The sequence below is a fragment of the Phascolarctos cinereus genome, unplaced genomic scaffold (genome assembly GCF_003287225.1).
Source record: "Phascolarctos cinereus isolate Bilbo 61053 unplaced genomic scaffold, phaCin_HiC Scaffold_4;HRSCAF=312, whole genome shotgun sequence".
NCBI lineage: Eukaryota > Metazoa > Chordata > Mammalia > Diprotodontia > Phascolarctidae > Phascolarctos > Phascolarctos cinereus.
Window position 1 is genome coordinate 391,005,816 of NW_027555847.1, and position 16,842 is coordinate 391,022,657.

Genomic DNA, 16,842 nt, shown 5'->3' on the forward strand with positions numbered 1-16,842 from the left:
AAGGGGAGCCTGCAGTTCTGTCACTGAATTAGCAGAGCTTTCCAGCTGACTAATAAAGGCAGATCCCAGCAGCAATCTACCCTTGCTCAGACCCAAACCCAGGTTAGAAACTAGCAGAGCTCAGACCAGAGGGATAGCAATCAGATCTTACCTCAGATCAGAACATTTTGGGGATACTGAAAGCTTGTAGCTCCCCAACCTGAACAATCCCCTGAGATTCCCCCCCCCAAAAAAAACCCAGAACTCAATAGAACAAGAAAGAAGCAACAGGACTAGCCCAGACATTCCCTCCAGATGTACACAGAGCCTGGCCCTAACATCAGGTCTAAAGTGAAAAATACTTTCAGGCTGAAAGAATGAATAAACAAAAAAAGAATTTCACCATTAAAAGCTATAATAATGACAAGAATGCTTAAGACAAAAACCCAGAATAAAAGAATGATTCCAAAACATCTGCATGCAAAGCCTTAAAGAAAAACAAAGCTTGGGCACTAATTCAACTAGAATTCCTGGAAGAGATGAAACAAGATTTTTGAAAAAGAGATAAAATTGTTTTTGTCAATGAAATGAGAGTGCTTGCTAGAGGAAAAAAATACTGGAAAAGACATGAGAGCTATAAAAAAAAATTGGAAAGACAATTAACAGCTTGGCCTAAGAAGTAGAAAACTTTGCCCAAGCAACAAACTCCTTGAATATTAGAACAGACCAAATATGCCTCCATGAGACATTAGCAGATATTAAAACAGTGGAAAGATTAGGGGAAAGAAAGGAGAAAATACAAGGTTATCTAACAGCAAAAACAATTGACCTGGAAAACAGACCAAGGAGAACTAATGTAGTAATCATTGGACTATCTACATGCCATGGGTAAAAGAAGAGCCTAGACATGATATTTCAAGAAATCTTAAAAGAAAACTACCCAATTATCTCAGAATCAAAGGGCACAACATAGAAAGAATCCATAAGTCACTTCCTGAAAGAAGCCATGAAAACTTCCAGGAACATTATAGCCCAAATCCAAAGCTTCCAGGTCAAAGAAAAAAAATGTTACAAGCAGCCAGAAGACAGACTTCAAATACCAAGAAGCCACAGTAAGGATCACACATGATTTAGCAGCTACCTCAATACTATATTCAAGAAGGTGAAGGATACAGACTTATAACCAAGAATAACTTATCCAGAAAAAGTGAATATAATCTTAAAGGGTGGAAAATGAACCTTTTTTGAAAGAGAGGACTTCCATTGCTGATGAAGAGACATATAGAAAATTGGAAGTTCAAAAACAGGAGTTAAGAAAAACAAAAAGATAAACACAAGTAGACAATGATAAAGGACTAAACAAGGACAAACTGCTTACATTCTAATATGGAGAGATAAATGCATGTGTCTCCACGAACTACATCACCAGGGATCATAAATGAAATTTAATTAGAAGATCTAGGAGTGGTTCTATTCTATTCTATTCTGTCCTGATGATATTAAGAAAAGAATGTAAAGAGAAGGAAAGAGGAATATACTAGTGGGTAAAGGGAAAGGAAAGTTAAGGAAAACTAACTCACATAATCCAGGTGTGTGAGTAGACATACAAACAAGAAGAGGGTGATGGAGGGATCAGCTGACATTTGATTTGGTAAAAGAAGAGGAGACTACTTTCACACTCACACACACACACACACACACACACACACACAGGGGTACAAAAATACATCTGACTCAACAGATAAATGGAAGAAAGGGGAATTAGTGGTAGGGTAGTTTGAGGGAAGAATAAATCTTAAGCAAAATATATTCTTAAGGATGTGCAAATATATCTATACCCCTTTTTTGCGGTCATGAAGAATGAGAATATGAGGGGAATGCCCATAAACTGGGGAGTGACTGAACAAGTTGTGTTATATAAATGTGATAGAATGTTATTGTCTTGTAAGGAATGATGAAAGAGATGATTTTAGAGAAACCTGGGAAAACTTATATGAACTAATACATATGGAAATGAACAGAATGAGAAAACAGTGAAAGTAATATGGTAAAGATAAACAGCTTTGAAAGAATTAGCAACTGTGATCAGTGTAAAACACCAACAGTGATTTCAGAGAACTAATGATGAAATATGTTACTCACATCTTGATAGAGAGGTAAACGAGACATATTTTCTTTGGACATGGTCAATGTGGAAATTTGTTCTGCTTAACTATACATGTTCATAACAGTGGTTTTGCTTTTCTTTTATTCTCAATTTGTGGATGAGGATAGGAGGTTCAGGTGGGATGGAGTGAAGATGGATCTTTTCCAATTTTTCAGAAATAAAATATCATTTAAAAAAACTATAGTCCATAGTCCACAACAGTGTGTTTACCTTAAATAGCCAAAGGACTCAATTAATTCAAAGCAAAGGCACTTGACTGAAATGATATGACACAAACAGTACTGGGGAAAAAAAAAAGTCGTTCATCTCCTAAATCTGTGGGGCACTGTCTCAACTACCCATGGTATCAGTGGGAAGAGTAGAACACATATATGGTTTCCTAGTGGAAACATGTAGGGCCTATACATGGCCAAGGGAACTCATACCTCCAAGGAGCTCATACCTGGAACTATGCAGGGCCCAATATTCTTTCTCTTTTTTTGGCATTCTCATACTATTCCCTTTGGATGCATCTTCTCTGCCAAGTATGTTCCTCTACTGGGCTCCCATAGTCTGAACCCTGCTAGATATATCTATCTATAGATACATAGATCCTATTGAGTGAGCAGCTCTTCTGTAAGATACCATGACCAACGATGGGGATGGGGAGAGGCCAGTGAATAATTCCCTCTCAAAATCTAGATTCTTCTTTGACTAGTTCTCTTCTCAATTGTCCGAGTTCACCCCCTCAAAGATGTCTTCTGCATTGAATCCTTGACTAACTCCTCAGAAAGTATCTTGCTTTTCAAGGGCCACCAAAGGCATGCGTGAGTGCCCAGCAAGTCAATGGGTAGAAGTCCTATAATTATCTAATTCCACTTGATTAAAGAACTTCTTCACAGTGGTAACAACATTTGGACACTTCTTTGCACTTTAAGAACTTAAAACCTCATTGCACCTGTTACCTGCACCTTACCTTCTGTTATGTCATCAACTATTCTGGGTAGAAATCAGTTTATCAGGTGTGTCATCTTCCTCCTACTACAACTATATTTGTCACTGAAATTCACAAGTACTGTTATTGCCAAAGAGCAAAGATTGCTATGTTTTGTTTGTACAAATGCTTTAGCTGAAAATAGCATGCAGCCTAAGAAATTGAGATTACATCTTCAAATATATAAACAGAAAGTTTTGGCAAGACAATAACATTTTCCCCAGAAAAAATAAATCAGGGATATTTTAATAGTAATCAGTTCAAAAAACAAAGTCTTTCAAAAATTAGAGTTGTTACATCAGTAGAATTGCTTGCATCTGTCAAGGTTGCTTAAAGAATTGCTAAGTGTAAAAAGCCTAATTGGCTAATAGAAATATTGATATTATCTATGGCTATTGATATGATTAAAATCATATGCAGAACAGCTTCGAATACCTCATTTGCATATACTACTGTATGAAGAATTGTCCATGTTTGTGAAGACATGAGTGATAAAATAAAATCTTCCTGTTTTGTATTATAAGTAAATGAAGCAACAGATATAATTAAAAATGCTTATTTTGTTACATATGTATGATATGTTGTTGAAATTGTCAGGGAAGATTTGTTACTTTGTGAAATCATTGAAGGCAGTACCACATTATGTGAAATTTTCTATATAACTGACAAATTTTTTAAAAATGAAAATGATGTAACATCGGTGTTAGAATCGGCACTAATGGAACTCACTAGGTTTTGGGTCAAAATACAGATCTCTAGACATTAGTTTAAAACGTAGTTCCTCATGCAATTTGAACAGACTGTGTGCTTCATGGGCAATTACTTGTATTGAGAAATATGAATGAGGGACTATGTTCAGTTTTTCAAGCTGTTTTAAGAGTAATTAACTTAATAACACAGTCCATTAAAAGGAAAGCTCTTCATACAGTTGTGTGACGGTATGGGACGCAGAGCATAAAACTATTCTACATTATCGCAAAATCTGCTGGTTTTCTTGTGCCAAAGAACTCCACAAGTTACCTTTGCTAAAAGAAGTAGTTTCCATTTATTGGTAGTATCAAAATTAAGTCTTTTATAACAACAGTTTCTTGCTGAATGTGTATTTGGTGCCTCTTTTTGAAAACTGACTACTCTAAATCAATGCAAATTCTTCAAATTTTATGCTTGAATCTAGAAAAAACAAACTGGATATACTTCTATAAAAGTTACAACTATGAAGAATTTATTCATAAAATAATATTTTGTAATTTCCCAATTTGAAAGATATCTGCCTTGGACATTAGAAAAGGAAAAAATCTTCTTTGTAATTACTCAACTGATCTACAGAAGCAATTTTTTTTAGTCCTAGATATTTCCAAATGATATGGAACCCATATGCCACTGAAAAATGACAAACATTTGGTCTTACAAGAGTGTTTAGTAGATATATTAAACAGCATACTAAAACAAGCATTTGGACATGAAACTTAGAATGTTTTGAGTAGAGGTGTATAAAGAGTTCTATGGTTTATCAAAGTGATGTAAAATTTACTACCATTTGTAAAACCTTATTTGTGTGAAACTGGATTTTCTGCTATAGCTGTTATAAAGGAAAGGTATCAATGTTGATTAGTGTTTGAAAAAGAATCACAGGATGTACAGTCCCCTTCTTCTGTTTTACAATGTATTTTAAACTGCTCATTTTACTTGGTATATGTTAAGTTTGGAATAAAACAAAAAAGAAGAATGACTAGGGTTGTAACAAGATTGTGGCAGGATTGCACCCACAGCAGCCTGACTCCCCTACAGACACATCATCAAAGCTCTAATAATGCGCTCATGATAAAGAAAGCCAAAGAGAAATGACCAAGTTTTTCCATCCAATCCAGGACTTCACAAGAAAACTTCTAGTAACCTGCAGAGGCTCTGAGTGAAGACCATCCAGGGTGGGTGGAAGGCACAGCATGCAATTATCCACATGCCACAAATAGGACTAAAGCAGCACCCTGCGCTGGGCCCAGAGAGCCCATGACCAAACTATAACAGGAGGCCAAGTCATACCAGCAACTAATTACATTGCCCACACCCTAGCCCCAACAAGAGACAGCAACAGGAAGTGATAGTACTCAGGCAGCCTTCAGCCAAGCCATAGGAGGAGAAAGGGCTAATGTACTGCCTGGGAAGCAAAGCTCATGGGTACAGTCAGAACAACTGATGTCATCTGGCTGAGGCCTGCCAGGGTCGTAGCAAAAATATAGAGCCATCAAAGGATTTGGGACTGGGGAAGGAGGAGGAACTCAAAGGGACAACTGGCAAAACCGAAGTTGAGCCACCAGGAGACAAAACCCCAAATCAGAGATTTTAGAGAGAGAGTAATAAGAGTTGGGGTTTACTAACCTTGCCCAAGTACAAGGGAAGGAGCACAGTATGAATCTCAGTCTAGAAACTGAGACTAGAGGTATGGAGTTAATAGAAAAAAATGCTGACAATGAAAACATACTGTGGATTGAGCAAAGCCCAAGAAATAAAACCAGGAAGAGAGGACCCCCACGAGTCTAGACAGAGTCTGAGAAAAGAACAGCTTGGCCACAAAGACCATAGAAATACCTGGATGAAATGAGCAAGAAGCATACTTTAATTTTAGAAATGAGAAATTTGGAGGGAAGAATAAGATTATGAATTAAAAGCTTAGAAAAGGAGATGGTAAAAATTACTAAATGAACTCCCTGAAAATTAGAATGGGCCAAGCAGAAGACGGCAACTATGAGAAATTCTAAAACAAAGTCAAAAGATGGGGAGGGGGAGGAGGGCAGGGAGGGAAGTGATATATCAAGGTAAGATAATTCAAGAATTATTGGACTACCAGAAAGCCATGACAAAAAGCAACAAAAACAAAAACCCAGCCTGGATAATATTTTTAAAAATCATAAATGAAAACTGCCCAGATTTATTAAAATTAGGTGGCAAAGTGAAAATAATTCATTGTTTACTTTCTGAAAGAAATATCAAAATGAAAGCTGTCAGGAATGTCACAACTAGAATCCAGAGCTTCAAGATCAAAGCAGCCAGAAAAGTCCAAGTATCAAGGAATTCCAAGCCAATATTTTGCAGCTACCACTGAAAAGGAGAGAGACTGATTCAGTATTCTAAAAGGCAAAAGATAAAGACTTACAACCCAAAATAACTTACTCTGCAAAAATTAATATAATCCTACAAGGAGGAAAAATGATCTTTAATAGAATACATGATTTTCAAGAATCCCTGATTTAAAAAAAGAAAAAGGGTCAAAACTGAGTTGTAAAAATTCAAAATGCAAACACAGAGGTCAAGAAAAAAGTACAAAACCTTTGAGCACGTGGAAAGGGTGATACAGTATTTACATTATAGAATAGCACAAATATTAACCACATTTACTGATCATAATGCAATAAAATTATACTTAGTAAAGGGTCCTTGAAGAAAGAGTTAAAAATTGGAGACTAAGTAACAGAATTCCGAAAAATTGGTCAGTCAAAAAAATTATAGAAACAATAGAACATTTCATTAAAGAAAATTACAATAATGAGACAATATACCAAAACTTATGCGATGCAGCTAAAGGAATTCTTAGGTAAAAATTTGTATTTCTAAATGCTTTTATTTTAAAAAGAGAGACAAGGCAAATCAATGAATTGGGAATGCAATTAAAATACTTGAACAATAACAAATCAAAACCCCCAAACTAAACAACATGTGGGAATTCTGAAAACTAAAGAAGAGTTCAATAAAAATGCAAGCAAAAAATTTGAATTGACAAAACTAGGAACTTTTTATGTAAAAACTAATAAAGTAAATAAAAATTTATTTGGTTTTTCAAAAGAAGTAAATTATTTGTATCCAAAAGGAAAAATGAATTCACAATTGAAGATTTTAAAGGCAATTATCACAAACTATTTTATCTAATTCCTTGCTAACAGGACTGATAACTTAGAGGAAATGGATAAATACAAAAATATAAAATAGACAAGTAAAAAAAATAGTCTATTTAAGTAATGCAATATCAAAAAGTGAAATAGAATAAACTATAAATGAACTGCCAAACTCAAAACAAAACAAAATTCTAGGGCCAGATGGATTTGTAAGTGAATGCTATCAAACACTCAAAAACCAATTTCAATATTACATAAACTGTTGGCAGTAACAAAAAATGAATCACTTCTTCAATCTCATTCAATCATATGAATATGGTCTTGGTACCTAAACCAGGGAAAGAGAAAGCAGAAAAAAAGTTTTAAACTAATATCCCTAAGTGAACATTAATGTAAAAATTTTAAACAGAATATTAACCAGCAGGCTACAATATGTTAGAAAGATTATACACTATGAGCAGGTTAGGTTTGCACCTGAAATGCAATGTTGGTTCAACATAAGGTAGACTATAAATATAGTATTTTGTTAACAAAATCAATAAATGCTGAAGAACCTTTTGCCAAAATCTAATACCTTTCCACTAAAATCAAGGGTACAGCAAAGATGCCCATTATCATTACTACTATTTAACATAATCCTAGAAATGCTAGTCATAGTAATGAGAAAAGTTGAATAAATGGTAACAAGGATAAAAATGTAGGAACTTAAGGGAATCTATCCATACCAGGTCTCAAAATATACTACTAAGTAATAATCATTAATAAAATGATATGGTACTCATTAAGGAATAGAAAGGTTGATCAGTGGAATAAATTAGGTATACAGCAGTAAAATGAATGCACCAGCATATGTTCAGTAAACCCAGTGATCTCAGTTATTGGGGGAAGGACTTACTATTTGAGAGAAACTACTGGAAAAATTGGAAAACAAATGAACATAAATTAGATTACAGACCAACACCAAGATACCCCACAAATTGACACATTATTTGATGTGGTGTTAACAATATTAAATAAAGAACTAAGAGAGGAAAAATAACTTGAAGAATAACCACAGGCAAAAAACCCCCAAAAAACACATTTTACAGATGATATGACTGTCTATTTAGAGAACTCTAAAAAGTTACCTGAAATATAGGAACAATAACCTCAGCAAAGTTGTAGCGTACAAAATAAACCCACATAAGTCGCCAGTGTTCCATGTGTTACCAACAAAACCCAGCAGAAAAAGATTTTATTCAAAATAATTGCAGAGGTAAAAATTTGGGAGAGTTTGGCCATCAAGAAACACAGGAACTATATAAATACATCTATAAAACATTCTCTATGGAAATCAAGACAGACCCAATTATTGTAGCAAACAATTGCTCATGGGTGGGCTAAGCCAATATAATAAAAGCGATGATATTGCTTACATGAACTTTACTTATTCAGTGTCATACTCATCATGCTACCAAAGGATTTATTTATACATCTAGAAAGAATAGAGAAATGTATATGGAGAAAACAAAAGTTCAAGCATTTCAAAGAAAATAATGAAAAACAGTGGGAAGGGAACCAAACGGCACTAGATATCAAACTATACTACAAAGCTGTAATCGACAACACTCTTATATACAAGTTAAAAAATAGATTGATTATGGAAGAGATAAGTTATACACCACACACACAGCGGCAAACACAGGAGCATAGTATTTGTTTTACCTAGGTTACACAGCTATTTGACCCAAACTACTAGGAAAACTGGGAAGTGGCCAGGGAAACATGCATAAACAAGGTACTGAGAAGATAACACGGACAATTTTGATAACATATAATTCAATTGTTTTTGCACAAACACAACCAATCAATTTAGAATTAGAAGGGAAGAACTGGGAAAAGGAAATTTGCTCTAAGTTTTCTAATAAAGGTCTCATATCCGATATATATGCACCCCAAATAAGCTATGATATTCTTTATCCCAACTCTCACCTTCAGAGATGAATTGGGGGTTCCAGAGCAGGTTTTTATCTCCCCCCTCAGGGGTACTTCTGAGGAATTGGAGGTAATTTTTAATGCTATCAGCTTGAGCCTCCATTGGTATGTTTTCCCTCAAGATTTCGGATTGAGAAATTGTTCAGCCAGCCTTAAGTAGTCTTTAGAAAGAGGCATTAACTAAGGCGCTATAGTAGAATAGTTGGTACAAACCATACCCTTCTCCTCCCCCTCTAAAAAGAATTTTGTGACATACTGTCCCACAAGAACATACAGAGTCCAGAGTCCTTGGGTTCAAGTTTTGAAATCATACATGTAGCAAAGGGTAATTCACAGCTCCTAGTTGCTATAAGTCCTTTTATCCTATTCATGGGATACTCCAAAACTTTCTCTTAGGCATGGAGTAGTTTCTTTGCTGAGTTCTTTATGAAGTCATAAATCTATGTTCTATCTGTCCTTGGCTACCAATGCCATGATTTGATCTGGGGATGCTACTAGTACTCTGATAGGAGGATGGAAGTTGAACATCTTCTGCATTGTTTGAGCTTGCAAGGTCTCCCTCCAGCCAAGAGTAGAGAAGGGAAACCCACAGCCAAAATTGAAGCTTCTCCTTCCCTCTCTCACCCCCTACCCCGCACACATGCCAGACAATTCATTTACTATATTACCACATTCACTCCAACTTCTAGAGTTACCACTGTCTGACCATGATTCTTGTACAATCATTCCAGTTTGGTGGAATGTTCATGCTTGATCTAAGGCCTTGACATTGACATTTAGGTGGATAGGTGGACATTTAGTGGATAGCGAACAGGACCTGGAGTTAGGAAGACATGAATTCACATCCTGCTTCAGTCAGTTATTAGCTGAATGGCCCCAGGCAAGTCACTTAACCTGTGTATCTGAGTTTATTCATCTGTAAAAGGGAATATAATAGCACCTATTTCACAAGATTGTTGTGAGGCTCAAATGAAGTTTTTATGTTTGTTTTGTTACATTCTGAAAATGCTTTATAAACCTTAAAGTGTTATATAAATACTGGCTATTAAACACTTAACTATTGCAGGGTGGGGAACTTGCAGCCTCAAGGCCACATGTGGCCCTCTAGGTCTTCAAGTTCAACCCTTTGACTGAATCTGAACTTCACAGAACAAATTCCTTTAATAAAAGGTGGTGTTCTGTAGAACTTGGACTCCTTCAAAAGGTTGTACCCAAGGACACAGAAGGCCGCATGTGGCCTCAAGGCTGCAGGTTCCCCAGCCCCAATTGAGACACATGCTCATCTGATTAAAGTATCAAATCTAAAATAAGGTGGAATGATTTTGACCCCATTCTCACACACATAAGGAACTGATTCAGATACATAAAAAACAAGAGCCACTCCCCCATAGATAAATTGTTAAATGATATAGACAGGCAGTTTTCAAAAGAAGAAATCTAAATTATCATCACACACACACACACACACACACACACACACACACACACACACCCTAAAAATCGTTGTTTGTTATTTTTCAGTCATTTTTCAGTCATGTCTGACTCTTCATGACCCCACTTTGCATTTCTTGGCAAAGATACCAGAGTGGTTTGCCATTTCCTTCTCCAGCTCATTTTACAGATGAGTGAGCAACAGAGGCAAACAGGGTTACGTGACTTGCCCAGGGTCACACAGCTAGTGTCTGAGGCCAGATTTGAACTTAGAAAGATGAGTCTTCCTGACTCCAGGCCCAGCACTATCCATTGCATCACCTAGCTGCCCCTATCTAAAAATTAGAGAAATGCAAATAAAAATAACTATAAGGTGGTATACTTAATGAAATCAGGTGATGGTTTTTGACATCTTTGGCCCAAACTTGATTAACAACATTTAGATTCTAGTTTTCCTCTAAGAAGGCAACCATAGAATTCCTCCTTTCAGGTGTTTCAAATCACTTTAACTCTGCCAGGAACTTCCCTTTATTCTCTGCTTTCTTTCTCTGGCCCACAAAAGCCCAGCAATTACCATTTCAGTTATACTTCAAATGACTATTCCTAATTGGCTATTTTTCTTTTCTTTTATTGTAATAGCACCCCAGGATGCTGAGATCTGGTTTCTGGACAGAGCTTTATACTGGCATTTTCTCAGTGACTCCTTTACTACCTACTATCGCCTACTGATCACTCATCTGGGCCTCCCCCAGTGGCAGTATGCCTTCACCAGCTATGGCATTAGCCCACAGGCCAGGGTAAGAGGAAGGGGATTCAGCAACCTTAGTGTCTTCTAGTGCCTAAATCATTTCTCCCAAGACTTTACCACCCTTGATGAGGCTCCTTTGTTTTCAGTAATCTTCTTTAGTGGTCCAGTGGAAAGAGTATTAGATGAGGGAGCCAGAAGATTTGAGCTCTACTGGATTTGCTAACTTGCAGGGCAACCTTAGTCATTTCACCTCACCTCTTCTGGGATCAGTTTCCCTATAACCACAATAGCTGCTCTACTGACTCTTTGTGATACTGTGAAAAGCCAATAAAATAACACATATGAGAGCTATAGACACATATGATATTGTTGTCATCGTTAAAACTCATTAGATATCCTTAGAGGTAGGGCAAAAGCCATAATGCCCAGCCTCCTCTCAGATGTCTTGTCAGTTTAAAAAAGGGCCTCTCTTAGCCTTGATCTCAGCTATTATCAGCTGCTTTCATTTTAAGAGATGTGCCTCTAAAGCATTAAAGATGAATAGGATCTCACATCACCCCAGGGGCAATGATACTTTCCAGGTAGGTTGTAGAAGTTTCTCATTTTTCTTTCCCTCCCCCTGTTTTCCTGCTGAGCCTCCTTCCTTCTGGTGCTGCCAAGTCAGCCCAGAGGCGAGGTGTCCTCTCTGGCTTGATAACTATGCATTATCTCTACTGCTCTCCTCCGCAGCAATGGTTCAACATGTACAAACCTATCACCTACAACACAACTGTTTCTGCTGAAGACGACTGCACCTTCTTGAACAAGCTGGACCCGAGCAAGGTGTTTAAGAGCAAGAGCAAGACCTTAGTCTCTAAAAAACGGTCATCTCTACAGAACTCAAGCTCCCAGAGAGGTTCATCAGCTTCTCCAGTCATCAAGCCATCGCCCCTCCCTGGAAACCCCATCCGGAAATAAGCATTCTCCACCCCCACCCCCAGGTTCTCCAGGCCTTATGACTCCCCAAGAATGAATGCATGACCCCAGAACCAAGATGGTGTTGGTGGTGTGGCTCTCACTGGCTGTGAAAAGATCAAGAGATTTGAGCAAAATCAAAAGGATTTTTTCATCAGTACTGGAGTTCACGCTAAGAATCAGAGACTGGGTTCTATCCCTAGGCCTCTGAGTTTACAATACAGCAAGTGGAATCATTACATTGTTCCTGCCACCTAAACTCAATTTTGGTTCTTGTTGGGCAGGAGGAAACATCTTTTGAAACCCAGCATTTCCCCTTCACTCTCCATGCCCCATCATACACACACAGGACCACGTACTGCCTTAAACCAGCAAGCAATAAAGTACACTCCGAGTCAGAGTATCCCCTGACAGTTAAGATCCTGTCGTCAGGTACTGATGATGCCTTGAGTGTCTTAATGTTCTCCTTCCATGAAAAACCTACTGTAAGGACATTTGTGCTTTCCTTGTAGCAATTACCTCCAAAACATCTAATTTTACTCTTTGCTGCTTTGTTTGCCTTCCAGCTGTTTTGTCAAATTTCTCTCCAGTTGCCAATGTTATATTTTCTTCTGAGCTTTTTAAAGAGGAGGCAGCACTGCTATACTTTCTTTTAGTGGCTGCCTTAAATCCACCTCAGACTATGTTTTGTACGACTACATGTGAGAAATGATGATGAAAACAGTAATTATTGATTACTGTGTCACTGATGATATACCATATAAGAATGTTGAGTTGCCAAAGCTACAAACTAGTACCATCACATCTTTAGTATTGTGTGTTCTTTCCCCTAAGTTTGTTAAGTCAACAAAACCATTCAAATGAACAAACAAGAATTAAAAAAAATAAGTGTGAGTAAAACCACAAAACTCCATTATTTACATCCGACTATAAAATGCTTAATTTTTTTTTTTGTGGTGGTGGTGGGGGGAACTCCCTGGTGCTGATTACAATCTATACCTGATAGTCTTTCAGCATTGTTGAAGGCACAAAGAAGTTAGGTGATTTGTTTGTAGTTAAAGTGCAATTAAGTGTTAGAACTGGGACTTGAACACATGACTTCCTAACTCTAAGTCTAGCGATGTATCGCATTGCCTCTTCAAAAGTATAGTTAACAAAAATGAACTATTTGCTTCTGTGTTGCCTTCTGAACCCTTTCTCCAGTGTATTTCTTCTGAATTGCACTGTTTTGTATTTAAAACAAACCGGTGATAGTTATGATTTACATTGTTCAATTCCGCTTTCTTTGTTCTGTGTCGTTTTATAAAAATCTTTCCATATTTCTTTATTCTTTATGTGTTGTGTCAAAAGCTCCATCTTGACACAAAGGAGCTGAGGTCTACCTACTTCTCTGGCTTATTGCTCTCACTTAGATAATGTGTAAACTTAAACATCAGACACCAAGATGTAGTCCCCACCAACACCCTGTTCACACATTAAAGCTCACAGAGCTCAAAAAATGAACAGGTTTTACTACAGGCTAAAAGAAACAAACAGAACTATCAAAACCCAAAGAAAGCAACAGTACTCACCAATGAGGGATGTTTACTGAGGCTTGTAAAGTCCCAAAACTTCCCTCAGTAGGGCTGTAGGAGGAGGCACCCAGGGATTGTCCCTCCATATCAGTGCTTTCCCCCAAGCACCTCTGGTCATGTAGCCTTGCCCTTGCTCCAATTCCTGTCTCCAGTGGTTCTCAGCAGATACTACCTTTATTATGTCTCCTTTTTCCATCTTGTGTTATTTTGCTCATAACCCATACCCCTTACAAACACTAGCAACTCTTAGCAGGGACTGGGTTTTCGTTTTTGTTTTTTGTTTTTTTTTTCATTCCCAAGAGGTCAGTTCCCCAACTCCAGAATCTTAGATAGCCAATGCTATAACTAAAAAATGTAGCCAGGGTTGCTGGTACTTCTGAGCCACCTTATGTTCTGTGGTTCTTGGAGGCCTTATGAGGGATGTAGGGGAACCGACTTGCTTTCACACCTTACAAACAAGGTTTTCTACCCAATTCTGTGTTGACAATTTGATGAACTACCTCCAGCTGGGAAGAACTCTTTTCCTCTGTGCCTCCATTAGGTCAGGATCTCTCTACAATTGTCTTTCATTCTGTCGTGATTGGTCCTGGGGCAGCTGAGTTAAATTATTCAAATTGCTGAAACATCAGTAATTTGAGAGGCAATGCGAGCTGTGTACCTCCTCAGGCATTGTTAGGCCCCATTACATTCATATTTCTTATAGCTCATTAATATTCAATAACAATGTTGCTATATGGATATATGTAAATATTTATAGATACATCTTTTCCTTCCTTTTCAATGTTATCCTTAGGGATCACTGGATCAAATGGTATAAACACGTCTGCAGCTTTCTTGTATAATATATTCCTTTCTGAAAAGATCACATAAATTTTCCACTCCACCTGAAATGTAATAATGTGCTTGTCTCTCCACATTCTTATTAGCATTGAATTTTGCCACTTTTAATTAACTTCACCAAAGAAATGGACGTTAGTCAATATCTCAGTTATTTTCCTTTAAATTTATCCAATTATTAGAAATTTTGAGCAATTTTCAATTGGCAATTGTGTTTCTTCTTTTAAGAACTGCCTGTTCATATCCTTTGACCTACTTGTCCAAGAAATAGATCTTAGTCTTAATAAATTTGAGTTAATTCCTTATAGTTTTGGATGTCAGAGTTTTCTCAGAAGTGATTAGTAAATGATTTCCCCTCCAATCTATTGCTTTCCTCCTTATTTTTGCATGTGTTGTTCTTTGTTGTGCAAAAGCTATGTTTATATCATCAAATTTGTCTATTTTGTCTCCATGCTGTAATACTCAAAGAGTCAATTATCTATGGTTTCAGTGATGTGAATGCTCTCTCTGCCAATGCAGACTGGATAGACAGTATTCAAGAGCTGCTGTGGCCTTTGCCTTCTATAATTTACTTTATTTGTTGACCAGATAAGGATTTTCCTCCTACACAACTGTAATAGATATATCATTCTGTTTTCTTCTTATTTTTTCTATGATTTTTAAAATAATTAGATCATTGACCTAGTTGGAATTTATTGTATAATAGCTTATTCATAGCTTCAAGGAAGAGAAACAGTTCTTACTTTAGGAATATACCTAGCTGCAATTTATTGATAATAAAAGATGCAGTTAGGGTGTGTGCACTTGTGTGACATAGCCACTCTGGGTCCTAACCTTTTGTTTTGATCCTGGGATTTACTAAGATCTCACATTTGAGTTTCAGCCAGGGGCTGACTAGCTCTGCCTCCATTTATGTGTCTTTAGACTTGAGAGAAAACAAGCTCTTCTGGCATGTTTGATGAGTGCAGAGATCATGAGTAGGCCAGATAAGAGTGCTCACCTGAGTTGGCCTAATTTCTCTGTTGCTTAATGGTTGTAAATAACTCTTATTTTTGAGCTGTTTTCCCTTCTTTCTAGGAGCAGGGGGAATGTGCTAAACATGTCTCATTCCACAGCTTGACTGGTAACACACAGAGATGGAGCCACTAAGGAACCTTTCAGCAATATTTCATCTTTTCTTATATAAGCTACCCATAGCTACAAGTGATAAGCACAAGACTTCACTAAAAATGAGAAATACTAACAAAATCCAAAACAAGGACATAGAAAATATTTGGTGGTTATACAGAAAGAATAATTTTCCTTGCCACATCGAAGGAACCATTCCCATCAGAATGAGTGAGAATCTAGCCTAGATACATTGCTATAATTTTTTTTAACACTGTTCCAAGTTGCACATAGGTGGGTGGAGCAATTTTTTAGGATGAATTAAAGTCAGTCTCGTCACAGGAAAGTTAATTGAAATCCAGCCACTTAGTCTTTTCTCCTTCTGTGTTGCAGACATTAATGGGAATTTCCCCTTAGGAGGTCCAGTCCAAAGAAACATAGGGCCAAATATATTGTCACTTTGGGAAGGTCACATTTGTTTGAACCACAATAAATTATATGGTTGTGGCCCCATGGAGGAAACACCAAAAGAAAGTGGTTTTTCCCCAAGTATCACACCCCCTAATTTCTCTGCATTTTTCTTTATCTCCATTTATAGTTCCAAGTGGGTCTCTTAGAAGTATGCAACCCTTGGATGTCTTAGGGTTGCATTCCATGGATACCAGGTCCCATTGCAAATCCATGCCCACAGTTTCTCTCTGGGTAACACACAGGAGTACAACTGGTCACAGCTGCTGTGCTTAAGATAAGAATGGTTATAGCCTATTGCTATCTCTGAGGGACCTGCCAGCATTTAGATTCAGAACACAGGGAAATCATCAAATCTTCATGCATTTAAAAAATGTTTCAATGGGCTGTTATTTTTGCTATTGCTGACCTCCCCGGTTCCTGCCTTTCTCCCCCACCCCCAGCTTAAAATCCAGCAAAAGAAAGAGAAAAAACCTTTATGACAAAGAAACATAGTCAAGCAAAGTCTATACAGTGGCTAAGTCCACAAATGCATGTTTCAGCAACTTGTATCCATCACCTCTTTGTCAGGTGACGCATAACATCCTAAGTCCTCTGGGGATATGGTTGGTCTCTGCATTGATCAGAGTCCATAAGTCTTTCCAAATTCTCCTTTACAATGTTGTTGTCCTTGTGTGGCTGGTTCTCCTGGTTCTGTACATTTCACTCCGTATCACTCCATACTATCCAGGATTCTCTGAAAT

At 37.3% G+C, this 16,842-nt stretch overlaps 1 protein-coding gene across 3 annotated transcripts in view; it reads left to right on the forward strand.

Annotated features, from left to right (window-relative positions):
• The window catches only part of TPGS2 (tubulin polyglutamylase complex subunit 2), a 51,154-nt gene extending 37,722 nt beyond the window's left edge, over positions 1–13,432 (forward strand). For 2 of the 3 annotated variants that reach the window (XM_020985711.2, XM_020985714.2), the window contains 2 exons: positions 11,051–11,208; positions 11,889–13,432. In XM_020985711.2, coding sequence (XP_020841370.1) covers positions 11,051–11,208; positions 11,889–12,116 — 386 coding nt within the window. In that variant the 3' untranslated portion in view covers positions 12,117–13,432. The remainder of the gene's footprint in view (positions 1–11,050; positions 11,209–11,888) is intronic. The other variant, XM_020985715.2, reaches the window with a different exon arrangement.
• Positions 13,433–16,842: the final 3,410 nt, after the last annotated feature.